Here is a 24,917-nt window from a genome sequence, read left to right as displayed (position 1 = left end):
ACCAAGGAGAGGGTGATGAGTGGAGAAGTGGATCCCTGGCTGTGCATGCTGTTTTGAGTATATTGGTTTCAAAGCCATTGCTTTGCTTATTTGTTTGAAAGGTTATACTTCTCTACGGTATCATTGGAGGGCTGCAGAGTTGTTGTTTTTTTGGTGGTGGTTTATTTTTAAATAAGCCCAAATCATATTGGGTCAAATAGCTATATTGCCTGTTAAGAAATGAACAATTCAGCTAGCTAACAGGTTTTTTTGTTTGCTGTTAAAAGCTAACCACAGTTGGCATGAAAGTGAAATTAACATATGTCCGTTAACATTTTTTTTTCCATTTTTTAATTTGGTGAAGCCTTTGGATATATTTCAGTGTAATTAGCTATTATTTTTCTTTTAGATTTCAGAGAACTTCTACTTTGATTTAAACTCTGAACAAATGAAAGGGATGCTGCGTCCTCATGTTCCACCTGCTGCCATAACCACTCTGGCCCGGTCAGCCATTTTTTCTATTACATATCCCTCTCAGGATGTCTTTCTGGTAATAAAGGTAAGAAATATTTTCCCCCCCTTTATGAATCTTTATCTCGGAAAAGTGTATTATCTCCTGGCACGAGTAACCTGGTTGCATTTTGCTGGTACTGTGTGTGTTTATTTTAGCCTTCCTCAATAGGGAAAACTGAAAGGAAAACTACAAATCTTGTGAAAATCAGATTACAGAATAACCCTGCTTAGTGTTGCCATTTCCTTTTGCTGACTGAATTCAGTCATTCTCAAATTGAAGAGTTCAATCTCCAGAAGTTTGGTTTTTGATACTAAGATATAGAGTCTGTTCAAAGACAATTCTTGCTTTGACCTTTCTTGCCTTAGACTTGTAACATTACTGAACTCTGAAAGCAGATAGGGCAATATCGAACAATGCCTTAGCCTGGGGGAGGCACTTAAGATAGTCACTATGCAATAGAATTTTTGAAGAAGAAAAAAGCTTCCTAATGCCATGGGAAATATGTTAAGATTGAGATTCACGTTGCGTTTTCCCAAATTGCCGAAGCAAGAGGGAAGCCTCATTGACAGCAGCAGCGTTAAGAGGAGATTCTGTTCTCAAATTTTGCACACGTCTCATTGCATACCTTCTGAAGCCAGAATCTGCATATATTCACAGTAGTTGATTTTTACAAGAAAAGAGAAAAAGATTAACACCATGCAATCTACCTCAAAGAGCTTGCACTTGCACATTAATGCTTGTAAACTCAATGAGATGAGCCTAGCTAGCAGTCATTTGTTGAAAATAGTGCTAAGTTTTGGTCTGTGAGAAGGAAAAGGACATGAGCAAGATAAATAAGCCAGAAAAATAGCTTATATGTCACAGGCCAGGTGCCGTCATATATTGTGCTCCTTTTTAGATCATTCCCCTGCCAGTTAGTTTGTGAAATGGCTGTTTGCAATGTAATCTGGGCCCAAATGAGATTTGGACAGTGTGAGAAGAATTATTTTATAGAAAATTTCCTGCTTCCAAAACCTAACCACACTAGCTATGACATCCTATGCAACCTTCCTCAACCCATTTCCCTGGTTCCTAGGGATAATGGGAATTGCAGTCCAGAACATCTGAAGGATACCAGGTTGAGGTTAGTTGATCTGCATACAGTGGTACCTCAGGTTATGAACTTAATTCGTTCCGGAGGTCCGTTCTTAACCTGAAACCGTTCTTAACCTGAGGCGTGCTTTCACTAATGGGGCTTCCCACTGCCGCCGGCCTGCAATTTCTGTTCTCATCCTGGGGCAAAGTTCTCAACCTGAGGTACTACTTCTGGGTTAGCAGAGTTTGTAACCCGAAGTGTTTGTAACCCGAAGCATTTGTAACACAAGGCACCACTGTACTTAGCTGCCCAGCAAATGTTTGGAACTGTCAGCCTTGGCAGTGCCATTTGTGCTTTTGAAAGAGTGGGAGGAGGGACTTTGGTTCCAAGCCAACCTTAACCCCCACCCATCCCAATTGAGAAGATGTAGAACTTGGGCTGAATTTAGCACCTTCCACCTCCTCACAGATTATCAGTATTGTCCAAACTGATGGTGCTGACCATCTGTTTTGATGCTTTTTGGAGTCACAGAAACGTGCCTGTGTGCTAAGTGGAGACATCCAGTATTATAAATTGCTCATGCAGCAGCCTTTTGCATAAGTATTTCCAGATCCAGCAAGAGGAGCACATGCAAAAACCTGTTTCCGTGGCCATATCATTGTATCAGATTAGGGTGAATGAATATATGGATATGGTTAGTTGCTGGGAACAAGCGTGTTTCCTAAATGTTGTCCCCCGCCTTTCTGCCTCCTCCTTCAGCTTGTTTGCCTGCTTCGTCCACATAGGATATCTATGAGGGAGTGAACTTTTCTTGTTTATAGCAGAGCCTGGGTTTCCCCACCAGCAATGCGATAAGAAAACCTCTCTAAATGAATGCCATGTTATTAACCTCTCTCGGTGACATTTGAATTGAGCTGTGCAAAAGGATCTTTAGAAATATAAATGCCAAAAGATAAGAAACAATCTGGGTAAAACTGTCCATCATAAACTCTCTGCCTTGCTTCAAGGCTTGATTCTTTCTCTAAGAGAGAGACAGCTAAATAAAACATTTATGGAGAATGTACAGCTCCCCTACACGTTTTTCCCAAAATTCTCCTTGAAGAAAGTAATAATGCTTTCAGAAAGTCTTGCTTAGCTGTGTCTCCTTTTTAAATTCCCACATATATTTAACAGTAAATTAGTTAGAGCTATATGTAGCCACAGTGGCAGCATCCACACAGAAGATGTAGGTGGAGGTATCAGCAGGCTTTGGGGAAATATCAAGGTTTGCAGAAGTACAAAAACGGGGGGGGGGGTGGACCAATGAGAATTGAGCATGCTCAGTGGATGCGGAGTGCTGGCCAACAGCTCGGTGGGGAGAATGGAATGGAGTGGCAGGAAACCCGAACAGGAAGACACCACACTGCATTTTTCTTCTTCTTCTTCCCTTGTCTGGTCTCACTTGTAATTAGATGATCCAGAGCATGACACATCCAACAACAATGCCTTGGTTTGGCTCTCAAGTCCCAAAGCCAAAACTTTAGGTAGAGGCTCCTCTGTGACTTTTGCAGGGGCATTGACTATGCAATTGAAATTGCTTGCACATACATAGCTGAAGCCTCTCTTTACCTTTTATAGTTGCAGTTTATATTGCTGGTTCAAAAGAGAAAGGACAGTCTACCTGATTGGGTGGGTGGGTGGGTGGGTGGGTAGCTTAAACTGTGCTGGCTAGTCAGTTCATTGTGTATATGTGTGGTGTACGTATCTCCAACATCATGCTTGCCTCTTCCTTTCCTTCTTCAATCCCATCCCACTTCCCATCCCCACAGCTGGAAAAGGTACTACAACAGGGAGATATTGGGGAGTGTGCAGAGCCATATATGATTTTAAAAGAAGCAGATGCGGCAAAGGTAAGCAGTTTTCAATGGGTTTGGACCTAAATGCAGGTGGTGTCTTTTTTAAAATAGTTCTGTAGCTAGCCCTTAAAACATTTGCAAGTTTCTCATATTTTTAAAAAATCATACATTATTGAAACAGTACTTCCTTCAATTGTAAACCCAGCATTTATTTATAGCAGAGGCAGTATGAAAAAATTCAGAAATGTTTCAAGTTTGTAAGTTTTGGGATTTTACCTCTGCAGAACAAGGAAAAGCTAGAAAAACTGAAAAGTCAATCAGAACAATTTTGCCAAAGGCTTGGCAGATATCGCATGCCTTTTGCATGGACGGCCATTCATTTAATGAACATAGTCAGCAGTGCTGGAAGTTTGGAGAGGGACTCTACAGAAGTGGAAATTGCTGCAGGAGGTAGGTATCTGGATAATTACAAAGTGATTCTTAATCTTAACACAAACTGTATCATGTCATTTATGCATTTGAAACAGCGTGCTTAAAATGGCTACTTCTATTTTGAAGAAAAACCAGCTGCAGGGCCTTTATCCAGAACATCTTTCTGTTTTGGGCTGGGGCTTTCTAGCAGCTTTTCCTTTGAAATAAAAGTGGCCCGTTCCAGGGGGTGGTACAGTTCTATAGAAGATGGTAGTAATTGTGCCATTCCTAACTTTTTAGTCTTCTCTAATTGAATGTCAGGGGCTAATGTTCTCTGCTGCTTTCAGCGCCTCTCCTTCCTTGTCCCATTCTTCTGCCATGCTGCTCTAAGTATCTTCTACAGCCTTCTCTTATTTATCCATCATGCTTTCTTGCTTTCTCTTTTAAAGTTTTGTTTAAAGCTGCTGCTTCAGTAAAAGCTTTCCCTGGATTGCCATTCGCCTCCCCTATTTTGCCCCATCTTTGTGGCACCTTGAATTTCACTCAGGCCTTGGAGAAAGGATGCCACATTTTCGATGGATCACTACTCTGATCCAACAAAATAGTTACCGTATTTTTTGCTCTATAAGACTCACCTTTTCCCTCCTAAAAAGTAAGGGGAAATGTGTGTGCGTCTTATGGAGAAAATGCAGGCTGCACAGCTATCCCAGAAGCCAGAACAGCAAGAGAGATCGCTGCTTTCACTGCGCAGCCATCCCTCTTGCTGTTCTGGCTTCTGAGATTCAGAATGTTTTTTTCTTGTTTTCCTCCTCCAAAAACTAGGTGCGTCTTGTGGTCTGTTGCGTCTTATAGAGCGAAAAATACAGTACTTTGGTTTTGTGTTTTTTTAACGCCTCAGGGTTTGTATTTGGGCCTGGTGCACAATATGTGTTTATCAGCTTGCTTTGCCTATTTTTTCCCTTGCCCAAGCCTCGGTAATGGGGTGAAAGGAAAAAGGACAAGCCTGTAATAACAAATAGGTTTATCTTTCAAGGATTTTCCTCGTAAACCATCTGTTATGCTCTCTAGAACTAAGTCTGAGAGAGTGTTTCAGGCTGATGAGCATTTTCCAAAGGAGTGGATTAATCGTTGTGAGCCGCTCAGCTCATCTGAAACCACTGTTCAGCATCTTCCTCATCCCCTCCACCCTCCCAAAACTGCCAACTTCATCATTTTTTGCAGTAGGAGAAAAACATAATTCTCCACAAGATAAAGACTTTCATAATAGGCACAAGGCACTGGGGTATGGTTGATGTGAGAGGAGCAGAGGTATTCAGCTGTGCTTCATTGTTTCCTAATGCCTCAGGAGTGCGATTGTCTTAGCATTAACCACCCATTCCGTCTTTCTTTTCTCATGATTTCAAGCAACTGCCATTCTCTTCACATGCTGGCTCCTAAAACAAATGTAGTTATTTGACTTTATTTTGGCTCTGGTTTTTCCCTGCTTTCTTTCTTAAAGAACGCAAAGGGTCGTGGTCAGAGAGGAGGAATTCTAGTATTGTCGGCAGGCGTTCCTTGGAAAGGACAACGAGTGGGGATGAGGCCTGCAACCTGACTAACTTTAGACCAGCCACCCTCACGGTGACAAACTTCTTTAAACAGGTATTACATGATTCATTTTCACGGTAACGTTACACCACTGTCTTCACACTTTAGGAATTGGCACGGGAGTTTTTAGCCCTAGACCAGTGGTTCCCAAACTTTTCCCTTTGTGAACCACTTGAAAATTGCTGATGGTTGTGGTTGTTTTTCTCTTGGTTGTAGAAGTTGTAATGCTCTGTGCTAGATGCAGTATGCTTTTAAATTGCAATTTTATTGCATCTCACATTGTATTACAATTCAGCTATTTAAAAGCAACACGTTTAGTAACACTGAGCTTTCAGAATGGGCAAGCTAAAAATCCAAAATAAATAAGTAGTTTATGACCAGTGAATCACTTAGTCGGGTTCTTGGGTTGGTGCAAAGCAGTGTTTGAAACTCCCATTGTTCTAGGTGCGTTTTGCGACAGGGAATTTCATTAGTGCGAGCAGTTTCTGATCTCTGGGTGCAGTACTGTGCCTAAGATTTCAGATTTAAACTGCAGAGTGGAAGGAAAGAAGGACATTTTTCTGCCTCCCCACTTCTAACTACTCTCTGAAGACTGAAGAAGAAACCCTCTTAAGAATATTAGGGGAGTGAGCAGGGGAAGGACTAGACCATGTGAAAAATGAACATAATATTTTAGCTGCAGTTCATTCATTTTCAGCTTTGTATTTTGGTTATAAAAAATCACCTAGACATTCTGTTGTTGCACCCAGAACCTAGGTTTAAGGTGCCCTTTAGCTCCTACCTTTCATAACTCAGTTTCTAACACTGGTGCAACCAGTGTTACAGATAAATTCGAACCACATGTTACAGGTAAATTACATTACATGTTACAGGTAAATTACATTTACAGGTAAATTCGAACCACGTGTTATGGGCAACAAGTAAAGGGTATCGGAAGATGATATCCCAGCTCACTTCTCAAAAATTCAGGACATTTTAGGTAGGCTCTGCATAGATTATGCAAAATTGGTGCTTCTTTATGTCAACACCACAATACCAGCAAAAGTGGTCAGCACCTTGGTCTACTGATCTGAAAAAACCCAGATTAATACTCCCACTACACCTTGGGTTTTGCAAGGAGACAGATTAAGAGATTTATAAAACAAGGACTTGGAGATTCTGGGTCAGGTCAGGATTCCCATAAGCAGCATGCTAGGATTAAGAAAGATAAATCTAGAATATTTGTGTGTGTTTCTAGTTGAAAGTTCAGGTGCAGTTTTCAAGACTGTTTCTATATTAACTGAGAATACCGTATTTTAAAAGCAAGGTTATGTTGGCAACTGTTAAATAAAGCATATATCAACCAAGGTTTTTATTTTTATTCTTTTACTTAACTAGCACTCTCACTAGCTGCTGAAGTAACTACATTTGACCTAAATTCTATATTCTCAGCATTATATTCTAATTCCCACCATCCCTAAAGAGTGCATTATACTGGAAATCCGCTTTAATAATGTGCACTGTCTAATAGGTTGCAGGGAATGAAATTGTTCACACTGTGGGCAATTTTCCCGTTACTAGCAATAGCAAACTAATTAGCAACTTGACTAGCATAAGCTGCAGTGGTTCAGGGCAGTGTGATACAAGCTCATTTCTGATGAGAAGGGTAGAGTAGATATTTCTGCCCAGCAACCTAGGAACCGCAGCCTTTCATTATTATCACTTAAGTTTGCCACTTTGCGCCGGTCTCTATAAAACAGATTGGATGCACTGGTCTCTAGAAAACAGATTTCATGCATAGAAAGGGCTCCACGGCCCAGCCATGAGTTCGTCTTGGTCCTTGGCCCTACCATAACATTCATGTGTTAGGTGTGGATGTCTGCAACGGAAGCCCAGTTGCGCATGGCCACAGCTTGCGTAGAGGTCTACCCATGTAAGCTGTTGCCTACAGACATCAACAATTAACATAGGATGGGACCAGGGGAAGCTGCACAACCTTGAGGTGGACTTTAGTAGCATAAATCCTTTCTACGTGTAGAACACATAGGAAGCTGCCTTCATACTAGTGGTCCATCTACCTCCATATGGTCTACACTGGCTGGCAGCTGTTCTCCAAAGGGCATTACCAGGCTTACCTGGAGATACTGGGGCTTGAAACTGGGACCTACTGCATGCAAAGCAGAGAGCTGTGGCCCTTCCCCTATGATTCACGTGCAAAGGGGGTACGAAACGCCTGTAGCAAAACTGTTTATGTTCTTACCTTCAATCAAGATGGATATCATACTGCAGCTTTTAAGGCCACTTACTCCAGTGCAGTCTCAGTGAACACCCAGTGAAATCTTTCTGTATTGTGGTCTGATTATTGCACTGTAAAGGAAGAAATACTGTAATTTAGTTTTGCTGCTAGAGTCTCTGCAGTGCATTTGTAGGCTCTGGTTCTGATTCTCTTCCTGGTCAGACTGGAGTATAACTACTAAGTCAAAGGAAGTTGCTCTGATCAGTTGAACAGAGAAGTCAGAGCTATATGCCTTGCTTAACTTATAAAATGAGAATAAATGAGCATTAGTGGTTCCCTCCATCCTGAAATCATTATGGCCTTTTTTTATATATTGGAGGCTTACTGTAATTACTCCTGATCGCAATTAAAAAGAGAATCTCATCTAGCTATGAATATGTTATAATAGAGAAGAGCTATTTAAACAATTCATCACAAACATAACACTTTAGTGGTTATTTGATTATAAAGACAGTTCTTTGAAACCTTGGAATATAATGAAAGGCAATAAAGAATGCAAAAGGAAAGGTTTTTTCTACCTAAGAACACAGTTGAAAGTTATTGTATGCTTTTATTTTTAATTAACAATAGGAAGGTGACCGCCTGAGTGATGAAGACCTGTATAAGTTTCTTGCGGATATGAGAAGGCCATCTTCTGTTCTACGGAGGTTGAGGCCTATCACAGGTATTTTGGTGATCTTTCTGAGAAGGCTGAGGCCTTTTTTAGTTTAGTAGCGACTGACACCTTCAATTTTGTTTCTGTATCTGCTTAAGTATTTTGTTTTTAGGTAACAGTACTGTATGTGGGTCCAGTAAACCATTTTATAACACATGAGTAGCTTCCATGAGATTCAAACATTGGACAGAGAGCTAATTCCTTATTTTTCCATAGCTGTTATGTTTCCAAGGGGTTGCTCAAGAGCAAGCAGGCAAATATCTCCCTACTTGGCCATGAAGCCTTGGCTTTCCTGCCAAAATAAACTTTATCTGTTCGGAGTGCCACTCTCCCGTGGCTAACTCAATTGCTGGCAGAATCTGTGAGTGCGCGGTTCCTAAACTTTCCCCAGCAAAGCAGCTTCTTGGCGCCCAGTCTGCGCCTCCCCTCTCTGCGCGAATGCTTTCTGCGCAAAGAGGGCGTGGGCAGCGGAGGACCCCTTTCCTCCCCGCTTCTCCCAGGCAAGGAGTCCTGGGACCGCCTCGCCACTTCCGACCCCTGCACCTCCTCTCCACTGGAGGCATGTTTACTCTCCTCTGTTGAAGAGGAGCTACTTCCCATGATCCCTGGAGGCTCTCTATAATCCATTTGGCTTTTGCTCTCTCCCTCCTGAACTGATGGCAGTTCCCTGACAATAGCTAATCAGTGCTGAACTAGAAAAGTAATATTACAAATTAATCTCGTTTTTCCCCACTATTCCTCTGAAACTGTTGTTTATGTGGCTGGCTCCCTTGTTTTTTTGTTTTATCTGAACGACTCAGATTTCGGCCCCCAGGAGGAACAAAGTCTGAGAGGCCTTATGAGTCATTCTTGATAGCAGCAGTTATTTTTCCAACAGTGCCTTTAGCTAGTAAAACCCCTTCTGGGGATTGACAATCCTAACCTTCCAGTATATTGTTTGCTATCACGCCTCAAATTCCTTCTTTTGGAAAAGAATTGTGAATATTTACTTTCTTGCCTTTTGACTATTAAACTCAAATAGGTATTACAAGTAAAGCCCCCAAACTGATCAGATCTTAAAACAATTTTACTAACCTTTTGACACAAGGCTGGGTGTTGATCTTGGAAAGTTATTTCTGCTCTTCTTCCTGACTTGGCACCTGGCTGTGGCAGTCTGCTAGATAGACCAGTGATCAGACAGGCTGCTAATGGACCGGTGATCAGACTCGTCATAAGGCAGCTACCTATTTTCCTATTAAAACATACACGAGCAAGTGGTCTTTCAGAAAGAGCGAAACTTACTTTTTTAATGCAGAACAAGAAAATATTTAAAGGCACGCTTTTAAAATAAATAAATAAATAGAAGAGTGTTAACATTATTTTCTTGTTTTCCAAAGCAGTAGCTCTACTTTGTAACTAGAAGTTGCATATTTTTAATGTGATTAAGCAGCAACATTGTTATGTTAACACTACACACACAAACAATAGCACTATATTATCCCAACACTGTCACTATATCATGATGCCTGCCTACCTATGCAAAGCAACATTAGAACTTGGTGGCTAAAAGGAAAAAACGACCATATTTTGTAAAGTTTTCCTGATTCACCACCTGGTGATGATTGTTACTCATCATGGGCAGCCAGGCAAATGGTTGCTTACCAGATTGGTTATACTGCTATTTTTTCTTCATAGCTCAATTGAAGATAGACATTTCTCCAGCCCCAGAAAACCCACATTACTGTCTAACGCCGGAGTTGCTGCAAGTCAAACTTTACCCTGATAGCAGAGTACGGCCAACAAGAGAGATCCTGGAGTTTCCTGCAAGGGATGTTTATATTCCAAATACAACATACAGGTAAGAGTGCAATTTAGATTTTAATTAGTTCACACACTGCATGGTACTCTCTTTCATCCAGATGTAGTGATTGAGGCAGATCACACAGAGATTGATGAGTCTGTTCAGGATAATCACACTTTCAGTAATCAGGTAATTGCTCAGAGAACAAAGAGTCTTCAGGGGAAGCTTTTTAATTTCTCATTTAGTAAATCCACAATAGCCTGTATCCTCTGGATTTTGTTTTCATATTTCTGGAAGCTGATTAGAGTCACCAGTTCTTAGTTTAGTGCATATTCAGAGGATCCGGTAAAAAATGAAATAAATGTAGATGCCCTAAGTCTTTCAATTCCTATTGCTAGGAATGTTCTCCTAGTGTTGTATTCATCTTTGCTTTGTTTAATTCTAAATTTTATCTGTCATGTTCTCATAATTGCTGTTTAGAATTTTATATTTTAACAATTCATCCAGATTCCTAATTTATCTGATGGTGGCTACAATCTTATGCTCTTATCTGGAAATAAGCCCTGTTGAATCTATAAGGACACAGGTTTGTACCTAGTGCACAGCTAAGTAATTGTCTCATCAGCATAAGGATTTACACTTGTCTCTCCTTCTCCCCCATGTGTGCTGCCACCACTCTCCCTAAATCTGCCCCAGAAGGTTGGAGAAATCCCCAAAACAGTTTGAGGGGCCATGCAGGGGGGAAAGAAAGGGGAGGACAGTCCCATTACACAAGTGGAATTACTTACACTCATGGGAGGTTACTTAATGTTGCATTGAATACATACCTTAGCGGCCATATATATGTGCATAGGATTGCATTATAGAAGAGTCCATAAATAGATCCTGAGAGTCCCTTTCAGGGGTCCGCCCTTGCAGTGGTGGAATAGATGTTGGATTGTTTGGCATAAGACTACTGTATTCCACTTGATAGTTTATATGAAAATATGGACATCAAACTCTTTCCTTCAAGTAGTAGCTATAATGCTGTGTAATATGGACATTTCCTTCCCAATATATTAGCTCTCTAGACAAGTATCTGATTCCATCTTGGATAGCGCTTCTTTCCTTTCACAGTTGCTCCCCACCAAACTTTCAGAATCGATACACTCCGCAATTATCTGACTCCTTCCTTGGAAGTCCTTCTGTCTTCTGTTTAGCTAATCTAGTGCTAGGGTAGTCTGAAGCAACTTTTTTCATTTGGGGAACTGCTTGTAATAAGAAAACTGAGGCCTGATTCACATTTAACCACTTGCACATTTAGTCACTTGCACATAGGAGATGTCTCCATGGTCTTGTCTTGCCATTTGCAAGAATACCTGGATGGAATACCTGGATGGAGGTATATCATAAGAGCAGGGTAAAACACATGGTTTCATGGCATGCCATCATCCATTTTGGTTATTAATGCTATAAAAAATCAAGACTGAACTTCAGTTTGTTAGGCACTGTGAAGTTACACGATCTAAATTGTCTCATTACATTGGGATGATGTCCTTTTGTAACCAAGGTTATTAAGCCACTCCAGAGCTGACGTGCTTCCAAAAGCTTTGCTGCATAATTTACAGCAGGGATGGGGAAGCCCTCTAGATGTGGTTGAATTTCAGCTTCCATTGATAATAAAAATAAAAATAAATAATTCTATACCACCCTTCATCCAAAGATCACAGGGTGGTTTACAATATAAGAACCAATATAAATACATAACATTATTCCTGACCGTTGGTCATGCTGACTGGCCCAATGGAAATTGGGAGTCTAACAATATTGGAAGTTGGAATTGAAGAGGTTCTCCAAATCTGATTTACTGCAGCACAATACTCTAGGCCAAAAAACAAACAAGCAACAACCCTCAACAGCTTAACTGAGCTGAAAAGTGATTTCTCCCAAATTTGGTTTTATGTGGAGAGTCTTAATTTTTTTTAATAGATGAAGGCTGGAAAGAGTTCTGAAAACTGTATTTAGCCATCACGTATGAATAACTGAAAATTCTTTTATTGCAGAAACAGCTTTCTCTAAAACCTGACTGTTCTTCTGGGAACAGGCCAAATTTCTTGTTTCTCAAGGAGAAATTTAATTAACTTCAATGCCAAATCAGGAAGAGAATTTGGAAGGCAATTCCATGTCTCTTTTCAACTAAGTATATTTTTAGGGATTAGGGCAGAGGGATAATAATTGTGGTCAGCCAACCATCAGGGAGTGTGTAATAAATCAAGGCAGGTAAAAGTCTTCCCAAGGACACAGTGCTACCAAATAATATATGTATAATACAGTCATGTAATCTTTACAGAGGGCCTTGTTATATAACTGGGATGAAATATACTTTGCTTTTTCTTGGAGAGGTGGCGGGCCACTGAAGAGGGAAATCTATTTCTAAAAGTGATGGATCTGGATCCTTATTTACATTATATTACTAAAAAGTGAAAAAATCCTTATTATTAGAAATGGGTCATGAGTTTGCTAATGTAAATGATATCAGATTTGTTTATTCAGCAAATGTCATTGAGCCAAGCAGAGGATCAGTGTAAAGATTTTCAAAGCTTTGAGGCCTGCAGCAGATCTAATATGAATTTGCAATATGACACTTCATTTAAGGTACTCCACAGCAGCTGTGAGAGATACTTTACTGTGTCTTCAGCAATGAAATTCAAAGGGTTAAATACTAGATTTCAAAAGAAGAAGAAGAAACAGACACAGCTACATGCCATGCATTAAGTGTAACATGTAAAAGAGAAACCAAACTTGACAGAAGTCCTCCCAACTACATGGTAGGAGGAAAGGGGAGAACACTACCCTAATACTTCGCTCGAGCTCATTTATTCTTGTCCACATGGCTTAGCTTGATGTGCAAGTGGTGTCATTTCCTTTCCCTTCTCTCAGCAGAGGCTAGTGCAAGGAATTGTGGGAGGCTACAATCACCACAGTGGTGTCCTAAATTCTGGAGGGGTGAATGGCAGACATTATTCTATAGAGAAGAAGCTAAGGGGGTGCACTTTTCTATGTCACTAGGGTAGAAGCAGCTACTAGGCAGGAATCAAATTTTACACTCCACAGAATGGAGCAGATTTATTTTGTGCCATCCAGTTCAGTGGAATCTCTTATATAGGTAGAGGTGTGTACCAGCTATAGTAGGTCACAGGTGTTGTGTAGTAAAAAGCATGTCTGTTCTCGCTCATACAAACGACTTCAGCCTTCATTCAAAGAGACAGGCCTTGCTCCCCCTAAGCTGTGAACTGCATTGCACCCTGTTTATTTCATTCCATAGAGATCCATGAAAGCTGTTGATTTGAACAGAGAACAGTGACATTTTCTTCTAAAGGGCAAAGCCTTCCCCCATGCCTATGGTGACATTGAGATCCATGGTAGTAGGTTATGATCCCCTAAATGTTTCCTGAAAGCAGTAGCTTATTTTCTGCCATCAAAATGAAATGGCTGAATTCTCTTCTATGGTGATACAGGCTGGGCCAGGCTATGAAAACCAGGTGGGCTGGTGAGCTGCTGTCCTGTGCATCATATTTCCTTTCTGCCCCAAGATTTCTCCTTGCCATGCTTCTTCCCTGCAATGTTGGCTTCTCCTGACTCCCTTGTAGTACAAGTTCTGCTGCTGAGAGAAAGGAGCGAAGGTAGGGAAGCTCAAGCCCTACCTGGGGCAAGCTTTTCCCTTCCCTTCTTCCTTCCCGTTGGTATGGTAAACGTCTTCAGAAATAGCTATCCTTAGGAAAGCTAAGGAAAGCTTGCTAGCCGTGGGTTTCTAGAACCAGCAACAATCCAAAAAAACTGGCTGCATTTGTCCGTTTCCATTACTCAGCCCATCGTTTGACCATACTGTGTTTTTGTATATGGTGGCCACAGAAACAAAATATATCATTAAGGTACAATAGAATTCTTTCGCCTGAGTACTGAAAAGTGCCTTCACTTGGCTCTGACAAAGGTATAATGTGCTTTATTAGATAGACTCCAAATGGTGATGCTCAGTCAAAATTTTCAAAATCTGTAGAATGTATCATCAGTTTGGTTGATTTGATAAAATAGGGCCTTCCTTTCTGAGGCTTCCAATAGAGCACTCTCTTTTTCCTTTCCAGTTTTCCTCTTGAACTTGATTTGATATATTTTCCATTCAAGTTTGTTTCTTCACATGCCGTATGCCACCAGCCACCTGAAGATGAAATTATAAGCACCATTTAATTGATAGCAACAACACTGTAGTACAATCATATGGACTAAGGGTGTGGTTCATAGACCCCCTTTAGGCACCAGAAGGGGCTTCCATGTGTGGAGGAGGATTTCTCACATTTCTTCTCATGCCGTGTTTGATGTCACTTCTCAAAATCCTTGGTAGCATCAACAGTAGCTAGCTGCCTGGTATGAGGAGTTGCTTATCGGGAGGAAGGGAACTTGGAAGAACTGTACCTCTATGAAGCTTGTCGTACCATCCTTCAGATTGGGTCACAAATCCTCAATGTCCACCACCCCTCTCTCTAGAAACATAGGAAGCTGCCCTATGCTGAGTTGTCTACATTGGCATTGCCTCTCCAGCGTTTCAGTAGGAGATATTCTCAGCTCTACCTGGAGATGCCAGGGATTGAACCTGGTATCTTCTGCATACAATGGCCTCTGCCCCCACCTCCCTTTTTAAAAAAAGAAGTCATTCTATTTTAACTTAATTACCCAGTGTCAGATTTAAAACCCCCCACAGCACTCCTATCTATCTCAAACACTTATATTCTCTGTAAAACTGACACTCAGAAGTGAACTTTATACAGTTTCATAGTTAGCTACATTTATTAGAGGAAGTAAAATAAATAGGATTGAACTGCAAATGAATTAAAATAATTTACTGATTCATGCTGCAAATTTGAATTTTCCACATTGGAGGGGGCAGAAAAGGGTATTTCAGAATAACATTTTTGCCCAGTTTATGGAGAAAGTGCATAGAATACCAGCACTTCTTGGGGATTTACTTAAAGGTGCTCTACAGGAAATCATGTCACCAGTTTATTATTCCTGTGTGCTACGCGCTCTCTTTTTAGATCTTTGCCAGATCACTTCACTTTTTAGTTCTATTTCTGTTTCCTAAAGTTCTGCCTGATGTTCAGTTAGGGACTAGAAATATATGGGAGAGAAACTCTAGAGCAAGGATGGGGCAACCTGTGCCACTGCAGATGTTGTTGGTCTCCAACACCCAGCAGCCCCAGCCAGCATGACCATTAGAGAGGATGGGAGTTACACCAACATCTGGAGGGCCACAGCTTATCCATCCTTGTTCTAGAGGGTGATTCACATGTTCAGAGATTGATGAGATGTAGCCTTCCAAGATAGTACAGAATGCATGTGGAAAATTACACAACTTGATACTCCTCCAAATTAAATAGACATTTATAAAATACCATATTGGGGCAAAAAAGTTATAGTGTCTATGACATGCTAGCTTTCTGAGTGCAGATAAGTTTGTTTCTAAACATGATTGATTACTCAGATGTGCAGTCCCTCACCCAACATACCCAGTTGTTCTTCAGAATTTGGTTCTGGTTCCTAATGTTTCATTTTTCAGAACAGGGAATATATAAGTTTTGTAGACAAAGTTTCAGCTATATCTTCCACAATGTATCCCCCCCCCCCCCCGATTTATGAGAAAAACTAAAGCAGCAGCTTGTACAAAAAAGACTACCTGAATTGTTTTCTGGACAGTTGACTTTTCTTTCAGTGTTGCTGTTGTGATCTTTTGTAGAGAACTTCACTTCTTTCTGTTCAGGGAGAACATTAGGGATATTCCCAGTAATCCTGGAGAGAAGAGCAGTGTAGTCTGTTTCTGAACCTCCCATTGTGAATGTGTATTCAATATAACGTTGGTTAGCTCTTGAGTCTTCCAGCTCAATACGCAGGATGTGGTCACCTTGGTTTACAATGGAATAGATCTTTTGTAGGCCCAGCCAAAACTCTCCTGAAAATACAAGTTGCACAGACCGAACTATTAGGGTAGGCTGATGGCAAGACATAAGCAAGTTTGAGTTACTAATTCGGTTAATTAAGCAGACAACCTGAGTCTTGGGAACCCTTGAACTTTTCAGATAATCTCTCTTGGAGATATCTCTTTTTTGTTTACAACTTTTAGATTATGCACTAATGATCAATTAAAACAGGAAACTAAAACTAAATATGAACGGAATGGAACTTTGCAGCTTGCCAGAGTCGGCCAGGGATAATGCAAGGCATACTTAACAAAAGTGTGTGAATGAATCTCTCTGATAAGTGAAGCGAGTGGCATATATAAAATTTAATTGCAGTGGAAATGGAGTGTCAGCCATGAGAAAGGAATGCACTCTTAATAGGCATTCAGGTAGTGTCATTTACCACAGCACATTTAAATTGAACATTCTAAGTGAATTACATGGAGTGCAAAACTAAGCATGTTTTCTTAGAAGTAAGTGCACGTTGGATTCTACTTTAAAAAAATAGTTTTATTTTCTTCTACCTTTTTTCCAGAATAACTACATTAAGGCATTTTTTCTCTAAAGTTGGGCCAATGGAGTCATTCCAAATTGGCAAAGGTAAATGAGAGGACATTTGAGCAAGAAATAGTGGAAAAGATAAAATGTACCCTTTTAAAACAAACATGTGATTTTGCATTTATGTTTCAGATTTCACCACCAGGCAAACTTTATACAATGTAATGATGAAATTTCAGTTTCAACTTTGACTTTGCTGCTGTGGGAAAGTATTATCAACTTTCTCCCCAAGTCAGCGTTTCTTAAAGCTCTGATTTCAAAAGTATTGAAAACTTCACCTTATGAACTCTTTTTTTTTTAAGGAAGATTCACTCTTGAACCACAGCTTGGCTTCCTGTGTCATGTGAACCAGTTGCTTGAGCTTTATGTAGGGGGCAGTATTTTTTTAATGAAGACCATTATTGTAAAAACAAAAAACGCAAAATATATTGAGAACAATATTCTTGTGGGGACTTTCATACACCATAGACAATCCAATCTCATGTCATAAATGGAGCTACCATAGTTTCCAATTAATATAAGGACTGAAAATACCCGTAACAAGCTATGGGAATGCCAAAACAATTTGTAGCTATTAGGAGGAAATGAAATTGCACAGAGATTGTTTGTCTCTTCAATGCAAATTATATAACACAGGTCCCAGCTGGGAGGAAATGGGGAGATGGCACTTAACAACTTTTTGAGCTAATCTACATGTGCAGTTTTTCCTTAAGAAGACCTTGTGATCGTTCAGACATTTTTGCAGAGTCGCACATGCTAAATTTATTTGGATTTCCCCTACCTCTCTTTGGAACAAACTGTCCATGAGTTCAAGTGAACTGCAAACCATCAAACTCATGGTGGGCCACATTTTGTGGAAATATTTTCTATGTAATGAATTTTAGGGCAGGGGTGGGAAACCCCTGATCCTCCAGATGTTGCTGGATGATGTGTGGGACTGATGGGAGTTGGAATCCAGTAACATTTGGTCGGAATCCAATAGCACTCTGGTTTAAGAAGAGAGTCTTTGATGTTAGACATGTCTGCTTTACATATCAAATAACAGCTAGAAAACCCCATAATTTACTGATAACAGCATTTCCTTAGCATCTCTAACATCCTGAGTTCAGTCCTCAGGAGATTTTAGTTACAAGGATCTTGGATGGCAATAGTAGGAAATGGCTCTTTGCCTGAGATCTTGGAGAGCCATTGCTGGATGGGCCAGTGATTTGACTCTGTATTATTCAGCTTCATGTAAGTAATAGAAGAATAGACGTTTTGAGACATCCCTAGATGCTAGGGGTGGAATTGAAGACCATGCTATTACAACTGTTCTGTAAGCACAAACGTATCTGCATTCCAGGCAGAATCTCCCCTCTCCTCTGCTTGGACACTGTTCTGGGACTTCTCCTGCCCCCCCCCCCGGAGATTGAGGAGGAGGAGGCCCATTGCACCATGAGTTCTTTCACTGGCTTCCACTAGTGCACCAGATTAGGCTCCAGGTGTATAAAATTGACTTTGCAGTCTTGAAATTATGGTTTTGCAAGTAATGATAATGAAGCCAATTAAACTACTTATGGTCCAAAATATTTCAGGACTTCACTATGTGATTTCAGGATAATTGCTAATATATGTTGCTCCCTGTTCTGGTGGCCAAACAGGGTTGCCACTTCAATTCTTGCCCTCCTTTAGCACCTCTGTAGAAGCAGCTTGGAACATACCTTTAGCAAAGTGTGCTGGATGATGTGTCTGTTAGCCTGCACCTTGGTGTCCCAAGTGGATGATTAACCAGTGCAAATAAGGGTGGTTTCTTTCTGCCTGGTCCTCTGATGGGATGATTGGCTGGTTAAGTTTAGAAACCAGGATTTTGTTTCAGCGGAAACTCATTGAGCTTTATGTTGACCCAGTGCTATTCATTGTGTGATATGCATGAAAACTGCCTGTTGTATCAGTCACTACATGGCAACTTTTTTACTGTATATTATGAAGTTTAATTCTAATATGCTGTAAGGGTTCTTGAGTATTTTCTGGCCTCATTTGGTCCAATATTTTCCGCAAAAAAATTGAGATATAGAAATATCTTTTTGTCTGCATTGCTATGTTTACAGATCTTTAGTACTTTAATTACAGTATTTTAGACACCTAAAAAGTGCCTCCTTCTCCTTCACTGTGCACCAATTCATACCAAAACAATGGGGGTGAAGAAAGCTAACCTGTTTAAAACACACCCAAAATAGCAAATGTGAATCATCCCTTATTCTCCCAATAGGTATTTTTCACTTACTTTAATGTGTTGATGTTTGCATAAACCACAACTACTATTTTAGCACATAAAAATACTTATTTAGGGAAATGTAAGAGAATGTATTTACCATCCAGGTTGCCGAATCCATTCATATAGTTCTCCCAGGTTTGGTTGAAATCTAGTGATCCATCCGATCTGTTTTGAATAACTGTCCATGCACTTTCTGTGTATGAAAAAAGATAAATAAACTATAAATACTACCTGTTTTATTGCCCCCCCCCCCAGTTTTGGACTGCAGCAAACATAGGCCCAGTTCATATTGTGCCTCCCATGAATGCTTCTTAATGCAGTTAAATATAGGAAAAAAACAGGTGTGTGCATGCGCGCACACACAATATTTGTAAAGTATTCATTGAATTTACTCCCATGGGAATTTTCATGCATGGGTGTGAAAATTGTCCAAGCCATTTGTCCACTGCTGGAAGAGGTTTAGTTGTGATGATTGTTTAGTCGTGGCATCCTCATCTGACCCAGTTGGAACATAAATAATTGATCCTACTGACTGCACCATTTTTTAATTTGGTAATCCTAGTTAACTATTGACCAACTATAGTTAAACTGATACTGAGCTAGATGGGCCAATAGTCTGACTCAGTATAAGGTAACTTCCTATGTTTCACTAATGGAACACTTAACATCATTCAGGGCAGAAAATGAAGTCCATAATGATTTTTAGCAGGAGAATTAGATGGTCCCTGGTGTAGCTGGACTTACCTGCTTTGATTTCACAGTAGACATTAAAAGCCTCAGATCCTCTGGGCTTAATAGAATAAATGCCACTAGATCTTTCACCTCTGCTGTATATCCACATGCAATCAGTAGCATTTCCTAAGAACAACAAGATTTTAAAAGTTACAAATGCATGACTAAAGTTGTTCGGGGTGAGTTTAAGGCACACTGAAATGCACTCAGTATTGTGGCAGGGACTTGGGTGATGATATTGTATTAAAGAATGCTGTGAATCATTCCTTTGATTGTTATTATTTTTAATATGACACATTATCCCATCCAGTTGGTGAGCGCTGACAAAATGGTAAACAAACTGGCTGCTGAGAAACAAGAAGGAAGCATTGGCATGCTTGGGGAAAACTTGTTGCTTGCAGAAATAAGCTTTTAAAAATAAAACAAACCTAAATGGACAAATGCCATCAAAGCAGCCAAATGAGCATGTTCGTTAACAACAGAATGAACAGCGACAGTTGAAAAAATAATTGAGTGGGGAGGAGAAAGTGTAGAATGTCCTACTTGTAGGAAATGGATGACTGGAAGCTTGAATAGGAGCTTTCCTTTTTCGGAGGGAGGATACACTGCAACATGTTGTGGAAGGCCACACTTGTTTTTCCAACAGCAGTAATAAAGAGAATTTAACAGTGTGGCATTCAAAGATGTATACCCATAGAAAAATGTATACTAGAACAGTGTTCACAGATGCCAGTGTACACAAGGATTACTTGTTTCCTTCTTCTTCCACAGGGGCAGTTACCTTTGTAATCTTGAACTTTAGCTGTTGTATTAAGTTTAGTTTGCCTTGTTTCATTTTCTTCTCTCGAGGGGAATAAAGTCTCTGTGTTGTCTTGAAAACCAGGGCTGCTTAGCTGGGGGGCAGAGAATTATTATTATTATTAGTCTGTTTTTTGTTAATAAAGTTCATCATTCATCTACTGATATTTTGGAGCTCAGGTATATTGAGATAACGAAATGGGGAGAAGTGGTTTACTGATGGTAGAGACCTCTTATCTTTACAAGAGAATTCCTGAGAATGAAGCATTCCCCCTCCCCAGTACCTTTCTACAGTCATGTCTGGGGCGTGCCCAATTTCTTTTACCACAAGAGTGGTAAAGATCGTTAGCTGAAGGAGGTGTTTTTGGAATTTTTCAAGTTGAAATACAACAAGGAAATGTTATTTTTCCATTCTAATCCTGGAGCTACATTGGGAATACACAGCGAAGACACATAGTGTCCACAAATTATCTTAGAGCATGATGGAAATGTATTGAAATTATTAAATCATCGTGTAAGATGAGTTATTCCCTGTCCACTTTGCTATTTAGTCATTAGTTTGTACTTCTTTATTTCTCCCAATTTCTGCACTCTTTACCTCTTTCTCAGTTCCCAGCTGTCTCAAAAATCACCTAATGCCCCTGAAAAGACTGCCCTGATTTGAAGGAGGACATTGGTAAAGCAACAATGTTACCTTCTCTTCCAGGTCTTCTATTTGTTCTTGTTGTTTGCCAATTTGAACATGCTGCGCTTGAACTCTTTTGAGAAGGGATCTGAGGTGGTTGTCCTGCTGCTCGACGAAGTTCTGCATGGAGAGCATAAACAGTGGCTTGGTTTCAAAGGACCATGAAGCAGAAGGAGAAAATTTAATAGTGCAGGTCCATGAACTCTTGATCAAGCTCTGGCTGATGTATTTCAATGTGGAGTCAGTGTTTACAGCATGAGAAATATGCAGAGAACAGAGGATCCAGGCCAGGGATAGGGAATTTGTGGCCTTCCAGATTTTGGTGGACTACAACTTGCATCAGCCATGCTGGCTGTGGCTGGGGGATGTTGGAGTTTATTTCATAAAATGTATATACTGCTTTATTGTAGAAAAACCCCTCAAAGCGGTTGGTGAGTAAGTTCACCAACATCTGAAGGGTCGCAGGTTTTCCACCCCTGATTTGGATTTGTAGTATATGTGCTCTAAAGGTAAAGGTACCCCTGACCGTTAGGTCCATCGCAGACGACTCTGGGGTTGCGCTCTCATCTCGCTCTGTAGGCCTAGGGAGCTGGCGTTTGTTCGCAGACAGCTTCCGGGTCATGTGGACAGCATGACTAAGCCGCTTCTGGCGAACCAGAGCAGCACATGGAAACGCCGTTTACCTTCCCGCTGGAGCAGTACCTATTTATCTACTTGCACTTGACATGCTTTCGAAGTGCTAGGGGGCAGGAGCTGGGACCGAGCAATGGGAGCTCACCCTGTTGCGGGGATTCGAACCGCTCACCTTTTGCTCGGCAAGTCCTAGGCTCTGTGGTTTAGACCACAGTATCACCCACATCCCATATGTGCTCTAGTAGGCTACAAGAAGAGATTTTGTGTAAAATATTACTGATAGAAGAGCTTCTTTGGATTTAGGGTCCTTGCAGGAGGCTTTCTGCTAGGAGAAGGGCACCTCTCAGGGCAAGCCAATTTCACCAAAGGCTGTTGTCTTACCATGCTAAACAGAAGTAGAAGGTATATCCTCAATCTTATTTGGAGGGATGGTTTTGTATAGTCAAATCATGCAACAATCCTGTTTTGCTTCATAATCTATGGATCCTGTACTCTGCCCTAAAAAAGCAATGGATTAAGAGCTGGTTTCTTGGAACTGAAGCAAAGCTGCTGTCTGGTGACTGGGACTTGCTTTTATTATCTGTTTTGGCATCCCACCCCATCTCACCCCCTGGACTTGCTTTTATTATCTGTTTTGGCATCCCACCCCATCTCACCCCCTAAAAAAGCAGTCATTTAGCTGGAAAGGACCTTTGATATCCAAAGGGAAGTTTAAGGATTTCAGTCTTTGAGAATCCCAGTACAAATACACCTGATGCACCCTTCTCGTACTGGTGTGTACACCACTGCTGGCCATCATGGAGAAACTCTTAATTCATTCCTACCCTTTGAGTCCTGATTGTCTTCTATTTCCTTTCCCCTGGCTGGCTGGCTGAATTCATAAGCCACTTCCTTCTACTTCAGCAACAACTCATACAAACTGACCATCTTGTACAAAGTTACTCAGTGAACTGTCATCAGAGAGGCCCTGCTCCATCTGCTCTTAGTAGTTTTGCCATATCTTGGAGACATCCTGCCCCAAAAATGTATGCTTTGTGCTTGTGCTTTTGTTGTTTGGGCAGCAGCTGAACACCATTTCATTTTTCTAGGCTTTTTGATTAGATTATTTCATGATCTTTTGCCGCTTTGCTGATGTTGCTTTTGGCACTGGGTTGATACATTATCAATTGCAGCTAAGTTACTCGTGTTGATTGTGGAATTATTATTTTTAAAGCAGCAGTCTGTTTTAAATTTTGTAAGGACAGGCTGTGAAAAGTACAAATATTTTAAAATAAATGAGCCTTTCCTATGTCATAGTCTTACGTTATGAAAGGGAATCGGTTCCAGCCACCCAGGGTACTCTGATTATCCTCCTTTATGGACTGTCCAGAAAAAAAATTCTAGGTGCAAAAGCATATGGCTTACATGTTTAGAACACTGACCATCCCTGGCTTTTGTTAAAATAATTCATCTCGTTGTGGTTGCTTTTTGGTAAAGCATAGAGCATACGTGAGCCATTGTTTAGTTCTCTAAATATTCCGTGGATTAAATTAGGAACAAATTTACAGTAAAGAACCAGTTGTTACTTTCTTGATAACCACGTTCATTTCATTCCTCAAAATGCAGTGATGTGGCTTTCCTGGAAATGTTTGAAGTGGAAAACATTCCTGTGCATAAACAAGGGCAGTTTGCACTGGAAAATGTTTGCACTGTAAAACCCAGCCAGATGGGCGGGGTATAAATAATAAAATGGTTATCATCATAGCAGGGGTATCCAACATGGTGTCTGCAGATATTGTTGGTCTCCTAACTGCCATCAGCCCCAGCAAGCATAGCCAGTAGTCAAGGTGATGTCTAGCAACATCTGGAGAGTACTGCTCTAAGGCATCAGAACATTTTCCTATACTGTACTGTACAATTTGTACCTGAACACAAATTGACCTGATTTGCAAAGGAAGTTTTGGCTATTCCTTCCCCAAAGAGTGATCTAATTTAGCATCTTAATTTTTAAAAACGTTTTAGCATCTTAATTTTACTTATCACTAGAAACAAAGTGAAACTGTATGAAACAGCTGCTAGATAAAGTATATTTTACATCACTGATATTAGTGCAACAAGGTCATAATTGACTTTGGAGCTTTGGATTCCATCAGTAGCCTGGAAACCATTTCAGGTAACTTTGGCAATATTAAATCTATTCCATACCTGCTACTTACTTTAAGTGATGCAATTTCGTCAGGCTCCTGATTTTCAATCTGGGTCTGAAACAACTTGGTTATTTTTTCTTCCAGCTTCCCTACTTTATCCTGAAGTTGAATCTTCTCCCGTGAAAGTATTTCTATCTTGGAATTCAGCTCCACAGAGATGTTCCTTATCTCTTCGTTATTGACTTGCAACATGGAAGTAGTGTTTTTTAGCTGTTCCTCGTCTTCTTTTATCTCATTGGCTTGTTTCGAGATCTCATTAAAAGATTGGTCAAAAAGGTGAAGTTTCTGAAAGATGTCATCCATCTGGCCTTTGGTCTTGATGGCAAAGTCTTTAAGGCCACGCCCAAGCTGGAGCAGCCCGTTGGCTAGTAATTGCACATCATGTAGCATAGCAAACCTTGGCTCAGGAGATTCTGGTACAAAGGAAAACTCATCTCCATCTATTCTAGTTGCAGCAACTAGAGAAATTACGAAGAGTAATACTAGTATTATTTTCATTTTCTTTCTGCTTATGATAGCCTTTGGAGAAGAAAAGCTTTTCCAAGCTGCTGTTAGCCTTTCTATGTGATAGTCCTTGCAACTTAGTTTGCCTATAAATATGTGCTGCTCAGACCTGAAAAGTCAAGTTGAGGTAGTTGATCATTAAACTTAAATGAGTGTAACCTGTGTCCTCGTTAGGCTTCTTGGACATCGAAACAGACAGAGCAACCTGACTAGCCATTTATGACAGGGACTTTTTTTTGATCAGCTGTGAGGAGAGATCAGCTGGAGGCAGTACTTAAGTGGTGAGGCTTCTAGTCAATGACTACCTAGCCCTCCTATTAAATTTGACCAGTTGCTCAAGGACCTTGCTGAGACGACTTGTATGTTTTGGCGTCAGCTACAGGAGTACTGTGCATGGTGCTGAACCTCCACCTTGATCTCCTTCAACGGTGCATAGCCTTCTTTTGCACTGGCTGCCGGGGGAGCCTGG

General features: G+C 40.5%; 2 protein-coding genes across 16 annotated transcripts in view; one reads left to right on the top strand and one right to left on the bottom strand.

The window, feature by feature from the left end:
• The window catches only part of DOCK7 (dedicator of cytokinesis 7), a 113,362-nt gene that overhangs the window by 33,581 nt on the left and 54,864 nt on the right, over positions 1-24,917 (top strand). For all 15 annotated transcript variants that reach the window (XM_081915687.1, XM_081915683.1, XM_081915680.1 and 12 more), the window contains exons 9-14: positions 389-538; positions 3,377-3,457; positions 3,688-3,853; positions 5,313-5,455; positions 8,247-8,340; positions 10,006-10,168. In XM_081915687.1, the coding sequence (XP_081771813.1) occupies positions 389-538; positions 3,377-3,457; positions 3,688-3,853; positions 5,313-5,455; positions 8,247-8,340; positions 10,006-10,168 (797 nt within the window). The remainder of the gene's footprint in view (positions 1-388; positions 539-3,376; positions 3,458-3,687; positions 3,854-5,312; positions 5,456-8,246; positions 8,341-10,005; positions 10,169-24,917) is intronic.
• Positions 14,072-24,512, bottom strand: ANGPTL3 (angiopoietin like 3). Its single transcript, XM_081915882.1, has 7 exons — positions 23,954-24,512; positions 21,135-21,245; positions 20,424-20,535; positions 19,655-19,768; positions 19,008-19,103; positions 15,819-16,091; positions 14,072-14,306 (listed from the first exon to the last, which is right to left on the bottom strand). The coding sequence occupies exons 1-7, from the start codon at positions 24,440-24,442 to the stop codon at positions 14,122-14,124; spliced, it is 1,380 nt and encodes a 459-aa protein (XP_081772008.1). The 5' UTR covers positions 24,443-24,512; the 3' UTR covers positions 14,072-14,121.

Source organism: Podarcis melisellensis (assembly GCF_964234715.1).
Source record: "Podarcis melisellensis genome assembly, chromosome: 6".
Lineage (NCBI taxonomy): Eukaryota > Metazoa > Chordata > Lepidosauria > Squamata > Lacertidae > Podarcis > Podarcis melisellensis.
Note: the sequence above shows the minus strand (reverse complement) of the source record. Positions and strands in the feature narration are given on the sequence as shown.

Bases quoted from the DNA above. Each gene is read 5' to 3' on its own strand.
- ANGPTL3 (XM_081915882.1), bottom strand. From the start codon at position 24,442: ATGAAAATAATACTAGTATTACTCTTCGTAATTTCTCTAGTTGCTGCA. The intron at 19,104-19,654 runs GTAAGTCCAGCT...TTTCATACACAG, and splicing joins CTACTGTGAAATCAAAGCAG to AAAGTGCATGGACAGTTATT. The intron at 16,092-19,007 runs GTAAATACATTC...TTGTATTTTCAG, and splicing joins TGGATTCGGCAACCTGGATG to GAGAGTTTTGGCTGGGCCTA.